Source organism: Acomys minous (assembly GCF_964271855.1).
Source record: "Acomys minous genome assembly, chromosome: 19".
In the NCBI taxonomy this organism is placed as follows: Eukaryota; Metazoa; Chordata; class Mammalia; order Rodentia; family Muridae; genus Acomys; species Acomys minous.
In genome coordinates, this window is record NC_140499.1 from 18,185,656 (window position 1) to 18,203,693 (window position 18,038).

General features: G+C 38.7%; 1 protein-coding gene across 1 annotated transcript in view; it reads left to right on the forward strand.

Annotated features, from left to right (window-relative positions):
* FAT4 (FAT atypical cadherin 4) overlaps positions 1-18,038 on the forward strand; it is a 133,062-nt gene that overhangs the window by 106,042 nt on the left and 8,982 nt on the right. Inside the window, exons 10-15 of the mRNA XM_084768703.1 lie at positions 5,070-5,174; positions 9,677-9,984; positions 12,720-12,805; positions 13,562-13,741; positions 14,560-14,684; positions 16,242-16,459. Of these exons, the coding sequence (XP_084624829.1) occupies positions 5,070-5,174; positions 9,677-9,984; positions 12,720-12,805; positions 13,562-13,741; positions 14,560-14,684; positions 16,242-16,459 (1,022 nt within the window). The remainder of the gene's footprint in view (positions 1-5,069; positions 5,175-9,676; positions 9,985-12,719; positions 12,806-13,561; positions 13,742-14,559; positions 14,685-16,241; positions 16,460-18,038) is intronic.

Sequence of the window (18,038 nt, forward strand, 5' to 3'; positions counted from 1 at the left end):
AAAAATAACTGCTTGGTGCTAAGTTAACTTTAAATTATTCCAAGAGGTTGGTGAGATGACTCAGTAGCCAAGAGCAGACACTACTCTTGCTGAGGGCAGGGCCTGGTTCCCAGTACTCAGGCAGCTCAACACTCTGTAACTTGTTCCGGGAGATCTGATGCCCTCTTCTGGTTTCCAAAAGCACTGCATGCACTTAGAGGACAGATATAACTTGTAAAATAATAAAATACTCAAAAAATATTCTAAGCTTACATCCTCAGAATGAGTAAGCCATACGTAAATACTAACAACAAAATATGTTAATGAAGTTATTTGCGTATAAAATGAGTTGCAATCATTCTTATATGCCCCCATTCCTCTCTGTATGAACAGAAGAGATGTGACAGCATTTGTGGTAGCAGATCATAAGTGTGCTTGAGAAAGCTGAATAGCTTATCAACTAAGATTATTAAAAAAAACCTTATCTACACAGCATGATTCCATTTAATGGCTAATAGCTAGCTTAACTTCCCTTTAATTATCAAGAACAATGTGGTGTTGAACTAATAAGCCTTGAATATTTTTCCTTAATAAATGCACTGCAGGTACTACTAACATGATCAGCCTGAAGTTAACAAACAGTTCATCTTCAGCCTGTGCTCCACATGCCTGCCCTTCTTCAGGTTGTGTTCTGCAAACCCTCCTGTATTTAGCCTCTGTTCAAGCCACCTCCCATCTTTTGCGGCAGACCATTCTTCTGGGGGAAGCACTTCCTGTAAACTTAAACTATACTCTCTTGGGAGTTGTGTGGACACCCCACCTCACAATTATGCATTCATGTCCACCTTCACTAGTTTCCATTTCCCATGTTCCCAGAATCTATACACCCCAAAGCAACTCTCCATCTGCCTATGACAAATAGTGATCATCAGTGCAGCTAATGGCCAGATGTCAAAGCAGTGAGAGCAATCCGTTCTTTAAAACACCTACTAAAGTAGTAAGCAGATCTGCACAGACAAGACACTTTACACCACAGACACAGATCTGCTCTGTACATCCGATCAGAGAGCTTGCAAGCCTCGAGGTTCTGATGGGCATTGCTGATTGATTGACTTGGAGCATTAACTAAGTTAATGGCCAAGAGTTTGTTCCATACAGCACACACAGCATACCAGGAGATACCATAGTGACTGCAGCTGCTGCTGTCTCTGCCTGACCTTACGCCATTAACAGAAGCATTTTACGGGGACACCTACACAGACCACTTCAGGTTGACTGTTGGTTTCCATCTGGGTCTTACAGTCTGAACATTTCACACCTGAGAAGTATGTGTTTGGTGCCTCTTTTAGATTCTTAAATTTAAATTAAATCATTAGGTTTTCAAATTGTGTCATTGAATATAAATATCTAGCTCGACCAGCTTTTTTGATATGAAATTTTAAATAATTTTTATTCATTAAAAGAGAACTCAAAAATAAATGGTGAATAACTGATGTACTCTGACAAAAAATAAGAATTTTTCCAAACAATCATGATTTTTGTGTAATCTCTTCATTAAGTTATTATATATATATTTTTGAGTAATATATTTTAAACTATTCTAAGAAAGTAACTGAAAATTGTGTTAAATTTTCTTTAAGTTCAAATGATTAACAAAAAGATTGATTTTTCTGAAAATATCTGTTGTGGAGAGAATCATTCTCAGAATATTTCTTATTTTCCAGCAACTTTAGCTATAACTGTAGTTGCTGTATATTTTAAAATACATGAGCAAGGCTTATATTTATTTTAGGGTGTTTTTACACTCCTCTTTGAATTAACTGAAGAAGCTTTCAGTGACTATTTAAACTTAGTTGTTTAAATATTTTTAAATATTTAAAGTTTTATATGTTTATTTATATGAAAGTACCATCGTATGAATGACATGAAATTCATCTTAACAGTACACAAAAAACACACCTGAATTTATTTTATTACTTAAATGGGAACATTAAAAGATGATATTTTCAGTAGGAGTCAATTCATGTTAGCATTGACTTTTTAAATGACTTACTTGTTTAAATCTGTATTGTACAATGATGGTGTTTTAATAAGGAAAATAAAACCATGCTTCAAAGAGGACATATCCCTTATCCAGTAGGAGAGTGAGTTAGTGGAGGGAGGAGCTGTGTTTCTAGCCAGCACCAAGGGTGTGAAGCTCAGCACAAACCTACAATAACATGGTCTAGCCTGTGTCTCACTCCTATCACACTGTGAACTTATTTTTGGTGTCTCTAAATCTGTAACTTGTTTATTTTCCTGCCCTCCCCTTAGAATTCAGGAGTGTTCTGAAAATGTTCTTTGTGTTCTGCCTTGTCAGGAGGCAACTGATGCTGTTTATAAAGGAAAAATACTGCGTGTGTGAGTTTGTGACGCTCAGAAATGGCTCTACAGTGCCACGAGGCCTGACTCAGACTTATAATGTCAGACTCAAGCCATTGTGGCTTCAGAATCAAGCCACAAGAACAAAAACGAGTTAAACAGAAACTTAAGATGTGTTTCAAGCAAAGTTGCTCTGATGTACAGCATCGTCTGTGGTCAGCTTTGTCTAACTATGGGGAAAAACATACATGATTTTCAAGACGCACAATGTGCTCCTCAGCTCTGCAGAGTGCTTGCCTAACAGGCAGTGGCCTTTAAAGTCAATCCCTAGTTCTCAAAAAACAAAACAAAACAAAACAAAAATGAAAAACAAAAACAAAAATAAGAAAACAAAACTGAGGGCTGGGGGGGATGGCTCAGATGGCAAAGTGCTGGTTGTCAGTCACGAGGGGACCAAGTTTATGTCCATAAGATGTGCTTAAAAATAGTGGTGTGTAGTTTGGCCTGGCATCTGTGGTCTCTTAGGGTTTGCAGGATTTCTGTCCAGGCCCTTTTGGCTTTTATGGTCTCTGCTGAGAAGTTGGGTGTAATTCTGATAGGTTTGCCATTAAATGTTATTTGGCCCTTTTCCCTTGCAGCTTTTAATATTTTTTCTTTGTTCTGTATATTTTGTGTTTTGATTATTATGTGACAGGAAGTTTTTCTTTTCTGGTCTATTGTATTTGGTGTTCTGTAGGCCTCTTATGTGTTTGTAGGCATCTCTTTCTTTAGACTGGGGAAGTTTTCTTCTATGATTTTGTTGAGAATATTTTCTGGGTCTTGGAGTCTGGCATATTCTCTTTCCTCAATGCCTATTATGGTCAGATTTCTTCTTTTCATGGTGTCCTTGATTTCTTGGATGTTTTGTGTCAGGCACTCAGAGGAAGGATAGCAGGCTACCAAAAAGAGACTTGATACCCTATGAGCATATACAGGGGGAGGAGGTCCCCCTCAGTCACAGTCATGGGGGGGGGAGTAAGGGAAAAATGGGAGGGAGGGAGGAATGGGAGGATATAAGGGATGGGATAACAGTTGAGATGTAATATGAATAAATTAATAAAATGTATTTTAAAAATGTGGTGTGATGATATGTCTGTAACCCCAGAGTTGGAGACGACAAGGCAGGCAGATCCTTAGAGCTGATTAACCAGCCCACTTTGCTCAGTCAGTGAGTTCCATGTTCAGTGACATAGCCTGTCAAAAACTAAGGAAAATAGGCATTGAGGGAGATGGCCTGGTGTTGACCTGTGGCCTGTATAAGCATATGTATCCACATATACATGTACACACACACACACACACACACACACACACACACACACACACAGAGAGAGAGAGAGAGAGAGAGAGAGAGAGAGAGAGGCAGGCAGGCAGACAGAGACAGAGACAGACAGAGATAGACAGAGAGACAGACAGAGAAAGAGAGAGAGAGGAGAGGAATAGATTTGCTTAAGACAATTATAATAATTATGACCCTACTTTTGATAAGTGGAAATTAACCAAAAACTACACTATCTCACTATTTGCTAGACTTGCGAAATTAGGACTTTTCTAATAGGCCTATTAAAATAGTACTTTAACTACATAGAACAGTTTGTTAAATTTACATAATTAGTAAACAACCAAACAAGACAAGATTTCAATACCCTCAGGCAAGAAACTCATGTCTATATTAATCATTTTTTCTTACCCTTATGTCAAAATAGCAACTTAAAGAAGGGAGGGCTTATTTTGACTCACTGTTTGGTGGAGTCAAGGTAGCAGGAGCAGGGGCAGCAAGTCACATCACATCACAGCTAGGAAGGAGACAGGTCGTTTCTGGTGCTCAGGGAAGTTTTCCTTTTGGTTTGGTCCTGGGCTCCAGCCCTTGGCATTTCACTTTAGGGTCGGTATTCCCGACATGCCCAAAACTGACAGCGTTAACCTCAAGCTTCTAAGGAGGCCTCTTGTGACGTGTGCTTTTTTTTTTTTAATGTAGGGTTCATCTCAACTATGAAAAAGGAAACTCCACCTTCAGGCAGTTCTCGGCTTCTGTAGCTGCTATTCTCCATCCACCTGCCTCCTGGCCCAGTATTCATGTTAGCAAGGTCCCCAAGAACAACATTTATATACTCAAAATATGCAGCATAGTATTATTCTTTCAGAAAAAGACAAAGTGTGTATATCCTGTGGTAGGGAATAGAGGAAAGAATTTGAGAACATGATTGATGGATTTTCTTATTTTCTATTCTGCTTTACACATGACATGGAATAAGTTCAGGGACTTTTTTTTTTTTTTTTGAGAAGTAAAGATGCAGGTTGACAGGCTCAATCACACCAATCCTCTCCTTCAATAGTCCGAGTCAGTGAAATTCTTATAATGGAATGAATATTGTAAATTCCAGCATGTCGATGTGAAGGTGAGAAACAAAGTCAGGGAAATGAGTCAAAGGTAAATAATTCAAGTAAAATCCCTTGAAAATAGGTCTGTCTCCAAAATGGTTATGCAAGCCATACCAGATGTGTATGTCTTTACCATAGCACATCTGGAGGAGACACAGAACTCTGAGATATGAGCCCAGTGTCCGTCACTGAGTCGGTAGGCTTCTGTGTGTCTCCTCTGAAGGATGTAGTCTTTATGTAGTTACAGTGGATGTGTGTGGTTAGTATATTTATTCTTAAGATTTCTTAACAAGTTTGATACATTTTAGGAAAAATGTGTGAATCGTCTGTCAATTACTGTGAATGCAATCCCTGCTTCAATGGCGGCTCCTGTCAGAGTGGTGTGGAATCATATTATTGCCATTGTCCCTTTGGTGAGTACAAAGTGTCCGTTGCTCTGTTGATCTAGAGACAGGCTCTGGGATGCAGCTCAGTTGGTAGAGTGCCTGCCTAGTGTGCACGGAGCCTTGGGTTGAATCGTCAGCACCTCCTGTTGGTACCCTCTTACAATCCCAGCACTTCACAAAGGAGGCAAGAGGCTCAGATGTTCAAGGTCATCCTTACATGCATAAAGAGTTCAAGGCTAGCCTGGACTACAAAAGACCCCGTCCCTATAAATTACATATATGCATATACACATATAAGCATATGTGAGCAATCTTATTATGGTAATGCATGATTAAAAGAAATTAATTGCTTTACACAAGGAGAATAAGTAAAATGACATATTTAATTCTAACTGTTTTAAAGGTTAATTATGAAAATGCTACTGAGTACATCACTTTAATTATTGTTAGAAAAAAACCCCACAACATAATAGCCTTATGGACACCTTATTTTAGGTCAGAACTTAATAATTAAAATATCCTCTAATTACATTCAACTCTACTGCAAATCTCTAAGAGCCGTCAAAGTATTTTTCTTTGTTTCTCTTTTATATGAACCCAACCATTTCTACTAGAGGAGTTTAGGACCTGAATGCACATTAGGCATTTATATTAGCTATTGAGATAATTCTCAGTAGCTAATGAAACTCTTACCAGTGTGTTCTCTTGACGATGAACAACCTCAGAACATGACATGGATCTGCTGGTTTTTCCAGTTGCCGCACAAAGTCACCCAGAAATAGGCCAGCAAGCAACTGTGATTAATCCATTTGTTTAAGATTTCTTTACCCCTCATCAGCAGCTGGATTCCATCTGCAGGAATGTGTCTGTATCTGGGGAGAGTGAGGCTGTTTTCCTTGCCTCGCCTTCTGTGTTCCCATGGGGCTGAGATCTGCAGTTCTCCTGGCCGCCAAGAGGAACTGAGTTTCTAGTAGCCAGGGACATGCCTGTGGTGCCAGTCACTGAAGAAAACTCAACACTTGAATTTAGTGTTCTTTTTCTCATTAAGCACAACCTTGAAATAATGTTGGGAATGGGATGTAAAAATGTAACTATGGGGTTATGAGATGGTGGGTGCAGTTGCTTTCTGTGCTCACCTGTGACCTGAGGTCAGTCTCTGGAACTGTGGTGGAGAAAGAGAATGGTGGATCCCCAAGGTTGCCCTACAGACCTCTACATGCATGTGTGACACACATGTCCCCAGTCACACACACAACAATAATAATTATAATAAAACATAATTATTACAAGTCAATTTTACCAATGTTTCTGAGGCTCATACATTAAAAGATTTATTTAAAATCAGAAAAAAAAATGTCATAGAACTGCCCATGGTTGTGTGACTAGAAAAGAGGTGCTGTTTGCAGCCCGCAGACATGGCTGGTATCAGGCCAATACCATATTTTTTAAAGGGTCTCAGAGTGTTTATGCAAACTTAGAACAATTAGTGCCAAACAGTAAGATAGTTTCCCATATGGTGCTGATATAAAATCCACTGTGTTTGGGGGGACAGGGGGGCATACCTTGGGATTCAAATGGACCTTCCCTCACCCTGCAGACATCCCTGGAGGAAGAGAAATAGCACGCTATAAATTACAGTAGACACGGTGCTGGCAGTCCACATTCCACCTAATTCCATCCAAAGGCAAAACCCAAAAGCATTGTTAAAATGTAGACACTGTCAGCTGACCATAGAAGCATTTTGAAAGAAAAACAAAATAAAAGGCCTTGGAATTCCAATACATCATTCCAAGCTGCACAGGCTGAATTAGAAGGAAACATAATTTGCCTTCCTAAATTGGATGTCCGTGACACACACAAAAAGCAGCAGCACATGGGAACGCCTTCAACAGAGACCCAGGCGGGCGACACGCAGGGCGGTGACACCTGCACCTCAAACTCTAGCTTTTCTAGGGCTTTGAAGCTGGAAAACATTGTTCCACTTATAGTCTCAGTGGCCAACATTTGATCTTTAGATTTTGCTATGTTATTAGATTCATTTGCATATACATGATAGGTAGATAAGTAGATGATAGATAGATGGATAAATGATGAGTGTCAGGTGACAGAAGACACATGAGAAGATGATGACTACATATGTGATAGACAGGCAGACAGACAGACAGACAAACTCTGTTTTAGGAAAAATAGCTTCCCTCAGGCTTTATAAGATGACTTAACCTGTGGGAATTTAGCTCTTAACATTTTGTTATTTTGTTTTTCCATACATGCAACATGTATGCAAGGGTTACATGTGTGTATAGTCATAGAGCAACCTGTAAAAAAACCATATATGTTTGGGTCTATATCATATAATATATATGTAAATAATATATATAATTACTAAATATTTTGTAATTATAGAACAGTCTTCTAAGAAGGGATACTCGGACTACATATCTTTAAGGTAGTTTTATAATTTCTCTTGATATTTCTGGCTGATTTCACACAGGCATTTGAAAGACAAAATTTAATGACTCATTAAATTTTTTTTATATTTGGAAGGCAGGAAATTTTCCTTTAGCAGAAATAATAAAAAAACCCTTAAGAAAATTGTATATATATATATATTTCATATTTGAAATGGCAGTGTAAGTTTGAATACAAGTGTGAAGCTTGTCATCTGATACCTATGCACTTCACTTACATTCAAATTTAGCTATCTTCTTATACTGTAGTTAAAATGTTACAAGAAAACACTCACAGAAACACAGTATAAATGATTTACCTATGCTTTTTATTTAGCTTGTTACTATTTGCTTGTAGATATAATGTACAAAACAATTTCTAATTAACATATGAGCATTATTATTTATTTATGTAAATATAGGCACAAATGCATAAAATATATATAATGTAGATGTAAATTAATGGCATATTAAAGGCTATCCATTATATATATGGATATATATATATATATCCTCTAATTTTTTTCTTTTTTAGATTTGGTTTAAGATTTAAAGTAATACATACTTCCAAGTTATTTACCAATGTATATTCCTATTTGGACAGAATATGATAAGATAACCTATGTACACATTATAAAATCTTCTAGGCTATTTTATCTCAAAGAATGAATACAAAATGTGACACAGTCAATACAACTAAGAAAGATCAGAGTATCTGGCTGTGCATGTTTCCTTCATTTCCCATGGTTCTGTGATCTTGGTTACACTGTAAACGCTCCGTGAACTAGAGGCATTTGTTCCCTGGAACTGGGCAGTTCCCGCCCTCTAACTTCAAGACACTTACAAAGGTATTGAATGTAAACCAAAGAATGAAACTTTTTAAAAGGTAAAAATAAACCCTGACTGCTGTCATGGGTCACTTTCCAATCATCAGCCACACCTACTAGTATCTGTGGAAAAAGCATTTTGTCTAGTGTAGTTGCATTAATAAAACTCACTTTCAAGTTGGAAAAAGACAGTACAGACAAATGGAAACACCCAGGCAAAGTCACTCTGAATGAGTCTCCTGTGACTCATCCAGAGACAAGTCTGAAATGAGACAGACAAAAACGCAGTGCAGGGTGGAGATACAGCTCAGTGCTTAAGAGCACTGTGTGCTCTTCCAGAGGACTGCAGTTTAATTCCCAGCACCCACAGGATGGCTCACGGCCTTCCGTAATTCTACTTCTGGAGCATCCAATGCCCTCTTCTGGCCTTGGACTATACCAGGCATAGAAGTCGTGCACAGGCATAAAGTCAGGCAAAAGAGCCATCAGTATAAAATAAAATAACATGACTAATAAACCAAGAAAACCGAGGACAGTGGCTTCTAAGTGGCAGCCTATCATTTCCTCATTTTGTGACCCTGGAAAATAACAATGTTGGGGACTGGATTTTTTTTAAAGACAAAACAAGCGGGTCTACTGTCCTTAGTTGAATAATTTAAGAATTATAACTATGCGTCATGGCCTTCGTAGTGATGCATGGTTTTCACCCCAGCACTCAGGAGGCAGAGGCAGGAGGATCTCTATGAGCTCTAGTAGAGGCCTGGGCTACACACTGAAACCCTGTGTTCATAAAAATAAAATAGAAAGAATAAAATTACATAGTAAAAGTATCATGGTTGAACATTATACCACAGTAAATATTACGAATATCAACAAACTAATTTTGAGCACGTTTTGAGAAAGAACTCTCTCCAAACATAGTCCTTCCCTTTGTCTCCACTTTTAAAAATTGAGGCAACTTAGGTAAATTTCTAACTCAACAACCAACATCAGCATCACGTCTCTCTCATAGGCTGTGTTCTTTCCCGTGTCTATATATTTTTTTTCAATTCTGTGAGCAAGGCTGCTCCCTGCCAAGCAAGACCTTAGAGTTTCCTCCTCTAGTTACAAGGGTGACAACTTTGGATAGCACTCAAGAAAGGGGCAGTGATGACGACAATTTTAATGGCATGATCCATTATTATAACTGAAAACATTTTGTTAAGAATATCTTAAAACATTGCTGGTCTTCAAGGTCCTTTCCGCTCCTCTGCAGGTGTCTTTGGGAAGCATTGTGAGCTGAATAGTTATGGATTTGAAGAACTGTCATACATGGAGTTTCCTAGCCTGGACCCCAACAACAACTATATTTATGTCAAATTTGCAACTATCAAAAGTCACGCCTTACTGCTTTATAACTATGACAACCAGACAGGAGACCGGGCAGAGTTCCTGGCACTGGAGATTGCTGAAGAAAGGCTGAGATTCTCGTACAATCTGGGCAGTGGAACCTACAAACTGACCACTATGAAGAAAGTGTCAGACGGACAATTCCACACAGTGATTGCGCGGCGAGCAGGCATGGTGAGGCATCGCTGTTCCTTCAGCCTCCCTTCACTGCTCCACAGTCAGCCCTCCTGGGCAGCATGCATGCAGGTCCACATCAAAGGATAACATGCACGTTTATTGTGTGGCCTCAGGGTGTGGCTCGTGTTATCTACACTGGTGTCTCAGGAGAAATGAAGGATAAGAGAAACACTGCCTGTGCATTAGCAGTCCTTGCTGGCCAGAGGTTTAAAGGCAACCTAGAACTGTATTTAAAATAACCATTTTTTCTGTTTAAAGTATCATTACCCTAATTGAGGAAATACTATAAGAACAAGGGAGTTGAAACTTACAATAACATTTAAAAAAAGGTAATAGTTAATACTTGTGTCACAATGTATTGAAAAATTCTTTCTCATCCTTCTACCTCATGCTAAGACAGAGCCACAGTCACCTGCTGAGGCTTTCTACCCGTGCTGCAGCCGGAGCTACTTCGTTGTCAGCAAGTTCTGAGTAATAAGAAATGTGAAAAAACTAAGACCATTTCTTCTGTCATTACTAACTTGGCCACAGTGGGAAAATGAGTCCTTCAGAAAACATGCAGAAAAAGCTCCTATTTGATTTTGAGTCTGTTATGTTACATAAAATTGTTGAAAATTGGCAAAAATCATTAGCCTCTAGGTTTTAATCATCATATAGCAAGACCTGATATGTTTCAATTTACATTCTTACTGACAGGAAAAGAAGGAATATATTGGTTAGGAAATGTAATATTCTGAGGTGGTGTCTATGGCAAGTATTTGAAGAATTCCAAAGATTAAATTGTGCGGGTTACCAGGGCCTTTAGATCTTTGATTTTTTAAAATCAACACTATGTGTGTGTGTGTGTGTGTGTGTGTGTGTGTGTGTGTGTGTGTATGCATGTGTGTGTTGTGTACTTGCTATGCTGAGATGTGTTCACAGCAGCACACACACAAAATGCTTCCCTGAAACACAATGCTGCCTTTGGGATTGGTGTGTCATTAAAAAAAAAAAAAGAGAGAGAGAAAGAGAGAGAGAGAGAGAGAGAGAGAGAGAGAGAGAGAGAGAGAGAGAGAGAGACAGAGAGACAGAGAGACAGAGAGAGAGAGAGAGAGATTGGTGTCTCTAGTTTTTGAGCTAACAGCCCAAGGAGTAAGCAAAGTGGGTCATGAATGTCTTGACATAGGGTTGGAATGGTAGATTTTTTCCAGAAAATGTTAAAATTTATTATAGTTTACTTAAGAGCAAGGCGAGAAAAATATTCCTGCAGCTCATAAGAATTTGTGGAGATTTTAATAGCTGTTAGATATATTAAAATAAAATAGTATATTTTAATATTAATATTTTAATATTCAGTGGGCAATAGTGAAAAATGGACTCTATGAATAGTTTCTGAGATGTGAGAGGGTTGCAAAAATAAACCTTTACAAGTCTTCCCTCTAAATAGCCACGTTTGATGGACAGCCCATAAAATTCATTAACAGTGTCAACAAAGTGACATCATTAGCATCCATCATGTATGTGGCCTTATATTTAAGACAGGAAACCTGGTTTGTGCCCTGTTTACACACAAGTGAGGTGTGTTGTGGAACTTGCTCATGACCCTGAGGTGTTCCCATTGTTAATTAAAATCAACCCTATGACCCAGTCCCTCATGGATGTGCTGTGTTTGTACTTGTCTCAAATGGATGTGCCATGGCATTAGAATATACTTGGGAAGAGTCCTTTAATTGTACCAGGATAGGCACTACGTCCACCCTTGCTAATCGTGTTGGAATCCCTCTAACTTGGGCTGTATTATAAATGCCACATGCTAAACCTCATAGTCACAGAGCTATTGATAAAATACAAAAGGCTTGGCATTTGGTGACTTGTACTGATGATCAGGGAGTGGTCCTCAGTCTCAGTTTGAAGAGCAGAGTGATGAGGAAGTGCAGCACAGTCAATCCCAACAGTAGTCTCCTGGGCTGTTGCCCATAGGGTAGATCTTGGCTTCCATCAGCTTCTTGGGTCTTCTGAAGACTGTAGGTGAACTTTTACTGATCACATGGCGTGGCCATATACCGACTACACAGGAAGCTCCGTCTGAGAAGTGTCAACCATAGAGACATGTATTCTGCTGACACAAGTGTTTGCTGTTGTCATTTGAAATAATGATTCTTAATATCAGTGGGGGCATTTAACTGATGTTTGTACATTTTTGCAGGGAGACAAGGGAGGGGAAACCAGGATCATAGATGGCATGGAAATCAATTATTTTCAATTAAAAAGAAAAATGTTTAGAACACAAGTTGTCACACATTATAGTATGTATGACATATTTTCATAATATTATTGTAAATGTGGAAGATAGAGTACGTCTTGAGAAATTTGATTAATTAGGATACTAGATAGTAGAATAAATAGATGTTTAGAAATTAAATTGTAATCTCACAGAGTTAAGGTTTTCTTAGAACACTGAGGCTTCTTAATTATTTCTTGTATAAATGAGGCAGAAGAAGAGGACTATTTTAAAGCAGCATCACTATATATATTAGAAATATATATTATAAATAACAAGATCCATACCCATAACTTAATATATAAGGCAAGTTATGTGATGTGTTATGAATATGCTAAATCAAGAAAACCATAGTAATACGAATTTCAACTATCTCAACATGATAGCAATGGTGATAGTGACTACTGTGTGGGGGTGGACAGACTGATGTCATCAGAAGGCCTGTGGTGACTGTCCCATCTCTTGCTTACAGGCAGCTTCTTTAACTGTGGACTCCTGCACTGAGAATCAAGAGCCAGGCTATTGCACCGTCAGTAATGTGGCAGCTTCGGAAGACTGGTAAGTAAAGTCACAGCTACATTCTTATCATTACTGAAATTAAGATGTAGAAGAGCTTTAAAACAATAATTCCCCAGATTGACCAGGCCTATAGTCCCTCAAAGAGATAGCCATACTATCAAGTGATTAAAGACAGTCAAATATTATTTTAATGTTGAGTTTCAAAGTCACAACATGGTAAGAGATGCAGTCTCAGCTGTAGCCAGAAATGTTTAGGTATTTACTTCATGAAAATATCTCATGTTTCTTGAGTTCTGCAAGAGTGTAGTGCATCATCACCATCCTGTCAGATGTATTCTCTTCAGGTTTGTATGGTAACTCATGCATGCTTGCCAGGAGCACATCAAGGTGAGTCGCAGCACTGGCCAATCAGAAGCATAAAAGATGTGGTCAGGAGAGAGCCATGGAGAGGCACAGTGAGCTCTCCCCGACACCCCACTGGTTTCATCAACATGCCGCAGGCCTTGCCATTGCCCTAGAGAACCGAGGAGCCTGTAGAATTGTGTCTGTGCTTCTGTGCATTTGGCCATTCCTGGAATGCTCATTTTTGCTGACAACATGGGCATAAACATACAGTTTGGATGGTTGAAAGTATAATTTCATAAACTTCTCTTTCTTTGTCAATATGGAAGCCAGTCCTAGGAGCGTGTGCTCTGAGGATGGAGGCCACCTGTGGTGCTCTGTCCAGAAAAGCTAGTAGTTGACTGAAACATGCTGTATTGGTTTTGTGATCTTTACCCTTTCGTGTCCACATAGGACTCTTGATGTCCAGCCAAACCGAGTCACGGTCGGAGGAATCAGATCCCTAGAGCCAATCCTTCAGAGGAGGGGGCATGTGGAGAGCCATGACTTTGTCGGCTGTATAATGGAGTTCGCCGTCAATGGACGGCCCCTGGAGCCCAGCCAGGCTCTGGCAGCACAAGGCATCCTTGACCAGTAAGATTTTGTTTCTTATCGTTAAAAGAACCGCAAATGTAGATGGTGAGCATCAAAAGTCTCCAGTTGAACTCTTACCTGATTGACAGGGCTTCTGTGATGTGGCCTGGCCTGTGCCTTGTCTATACCCTCTTCCTGGTCACTCTGCCCCTGCTGTTCCCCACATCTGGTGTTCCTGGTTCACAGTAGGACTTCACACTGCTCTTTTCTCAGCCTCTAATGATCTTACAAACCTCACCTTGAGATCTCAATACAATAGTTCTTCCCTTATCTGAACCTGGAGATACAGGAGGCCCCTATGCCCATATGCTGTTAAATTTGTATAGAGCATCTCTTTCTAACAAAGTAAAAAAATCATACTTTCCATTTATTATGTGTTAGTCACGCAGGAAAAAAGCTCTTCTCCATTGATAATGTGGATTTACTTCATCTCATTCTGTCCAGGCCTGGTGTTCATACCTGGCCTGTAAATGGGCACTGATTAAGACTTAATTACACGTGTCTGTGTGAGGTACACATGGACCTAAGTAAATATATGAGTCTGGCCATGCTAACCAAGAATTCTGGACCATTACACCCTTATAGAAGGTGTCACCTTTGGTTGTCATTGTATAGGATATTTTTAGTTAGCCTTCCCTTTGGTGTGAGGTAGACTGTGTTATGAGGCTTTGGTTCCGTTAATTGCTGTAGGGTAGCGGGGACAAGTCTCTTCCTATAGCGCAAGCCTGCAATTAAGCACATTGATCTATCAATGTTGGCCTCAAGTTCTCTTCTCCCGGTTAGGTGCTTCATCCCCCCCTTTTGTGACTCTCTTGCAGGTGTCCTAGACTAGAAGGCACGTGTGCTCGAAACCCCTGCCAACATGGTGGCACCTGTGTGGACTTCTGGTCATGGCAGCAGTGTCAGTGCATGGAGGGCCTTACTGGGAAGTACTGTGAAAAATGTAAGTCATCATTTTCACCTTCATTGGATGCCATCACTACCCTAGAAAGTACAAATATGTGCACCTAAGCATGTTACCACATTTCTCTAACACAGAAATATTAAGTGTGCAAAATGGGGGTAAAATGCAATGACGGTTGCCAATTGGTTTTTTATCTGAAGATTCCAAGAATTAGGCTTAACTAAATGTTTAGTTTTATCTTGTAAATGTGCCATGGTTGAGTTTGTGTCACGTATTGGGTAGTTAGGAAATTTAAAAAGTCAGCAAATATACTCAGGTTGTAGATCTATACTGTCCGCTGTTAAGTGAGATTTCTCTGATTAGATTTTTATATTTGGAAGAAAAAAATGTACATGCTATATTGCCAAATGGCATACAGCTCCAAACATCGTACAATGGTTAATGTGTTAAAAATAAAGGTAACAGTTCTTTAAAGATGGTTTTGAGTAATTCTATCTCAATCTTCTCATTAAACTTCCCATTTAAACCCCAATTTTATAATGTTCAAGGCATCAGTAATATTTAAGCCATCAGCAAAGAATTGGTTTCTAATTGAAAGCTGTGTGTTCTATTCTACCCTGAGCCCTTGGGGCTGTCTTTATGAGAACGGCTTTACTTTGAAAGAAATGATTATTACTTAATTCAGCCACAGGCACCTAATGACTTTTTAAGGAAACATTTGTTGCTACTGTAATAGGAGAATGAAAGAAATGAGTAATAACACTGAAAATTTTTATAATCCAAGAGAGCTTAGAGGCAGACAACATCGATGTATCTTAGTATCTTGGATATAATAAAAAGAGAAAAAGTGAGCTAATACATGGTATTTCTTCAGTGAGTTGCTCTGAGACTCATTTTTGTAAATCTAGACACAATTCTGCCTATGCTATTCTGTTTATGTTCTTAGAGTATAACACTCAAGGCAGGGTTTCCCCATTCCATTTCCTCAGTGACCCTTCCTAAGTTGTTATTGGTTATGGTGATGTAAACTTCTTACTTCTGGACTGGGAGTCTGTTACCAGGTCATGGCATTTGATGATGAACCGCCCATGACTATGGCTATAGGTAGAGCTAGTTACAAGTAGAAATCTTGGACTGGACACCTTTTTGAGGTCCACATTTGTAAACATCAGAGAATGGAGGGAGCAAAGACTAATGATTCAAAGACCTCCAACTGTAAAAAACATACTTGAGTAATAATTTTAGGAATGCGTTGAATTTGGTCCAAGTTTTGAGTTGTGCATTTTAGCAGTTGGCTGTGTCTTCCACGTCCAGGCTTTCTGTCCCGTAGTAAAGAGGTTGGACGACGAGTCCCCAAGTGATTAATGATTGTCATCAAGAGTTTTGTGTTTCACAGATTCAAAAAGGACTCAACCATTGGAAATGCACTTATATAATTATTCACAAATGGAAATTATTTTCCCAGAGTAGGACCAGGGACAGTGATTTTAGAAACTTGAACTTTTGTCATTTTAAATACTTTTTGCCACTCTGATGAAGGGTCTAAAAATGTCCTGGGAATGTCTTCAGTTTTCTCCCTTTCTTCTTGGCTTTCAGCTGTCACTCCAGACACTGCCTTGTCACTAGAAGGCAAAGGACGCCTGGACTACCACATGAGCCAGAGTGAGAAGCGGGAATACTTGCTGACACAGAGCATACGGGATGCCACATTGGAGCCTTTTGGAGTCAATAGTCTAGAAGTAAAATTCAGGACTCGGAGTGAGAATGGTATTTTGATCCATATCCAGGAAAGCAGCAATTATACCACAGTGAAGGTGAGAGGGAAGCCTGTGATGACTCATCTGGTGACCCCTACCGTCTCTAGCACCTTGGTTGCTTCTCCCACAACCCTACGCCCTTCTTTACAGCCTTAGAGTTCTGATCAAAGCTTAGCAATGATCCAGTACCATCCAACCAGAGCTGGGCCATAGTAACAAAGATCTGAGAGGGCCAGCCTCTAAAAACCTTTGCCTTGTTTTAGAGAAAAGGCCACTGCTGCGTGGGCTAGCACAAAAAGTTGTCAAGTCTGTTTTGCCTGACAGAAATATGCATTGGGCAAAATAAAGCTTAAAGAGTGTGCTATCATGATGGAGAATTACTTTCCATCAAGAGTTATTTTAAGGACTGATGATATGGGTTCAATGTAAGATTAGAATAAATATTTAGATATTATGACTTTATTCTGAAAAGTTTCATTCCATTCATCACTTTGGTAAAATCCATGAAGTTAAATGTATTTGGTATTTATTGTAAGTAAAACTTTTTGTCTCTCCAAGCAATTTTTTTTATTAACAAGGGAAGCTTTTATTATATTTTATACATTTATAGTTAACATGTTACAATATATTGCCACTGCAAATTCCTGTCTTTTACATGCGTCCATATGCCAAAGATATCTTAAATGGATTGCTATTCATTGAGAAAATATAATACTTTTACAGAAGTATTTTTAAATTTAGTTTGTGGGGCGGGAAGTGTGGCTAAGTGGTTTAACAACACTTGTTTTTGAAAAGGTTCCAAGTTCAGTTCCCAGCATCCACATCAAGTGGCTCACAACTGCCTGTAACTCCAGTTCCAGGCAATCTGATGCCCTCTTCTGACCTTCAAGTGAACCTGCACCCACGAGGTGCATATATATGCACACATACACATAAATAAATAAATAAATAAATAAATATTTTAAAAAATTCTGAAGGCTTTTGTATGTTGTAGTGTCACCATAGTTGGTAGTGACAAAAAAATTTTTTTTAATGAACTAGGTAAAATAGAAAGAAAGAAAGAGCTAGGTTTAAAAAAAAGAAGAAAGAAAAGAAATAGCAAGTGTGAGACTGTAAACAGAAATATTTTTTGGAATATCCGTTCTTTTTTATGTGCATATTTGATTATGTACTAAACTAAAATGTCAGTTTAAATGCTACAAATTATCATTAGAGGATTCATTAATTACATTTTCCACTTGTTGTCTTGTAAGGAACAAAGATTCAAAGTGAAAAAAATACTTTAAAATCCTGTAAAACTCACTTTAGTTCAGAACACACATGCATGCATAAGAGAAAATTGAACACACAACTCATTAATTCCACTGCTAGTGAATACATATCAACTTATAACTTGCAGACTAGAGTACTGTAGCAAACATAACTCCATTTTAAAAACGTGTTCTTATTTTTAAACCTGTAGAGAATCTTTATTATCATTGTCATTATCATTTTTATAAGCTTTAGGCACTATAGCTGGACAGATGCTCAGTGATGCTACTCCAACAATACTAGGCTCAACAGTTAACAATCAAGTTTTAATAAAAGGGAGAGGGAAAAGGAGGGGGAGAGGAAGAGGGAGGGGAAAAAGCTGTGT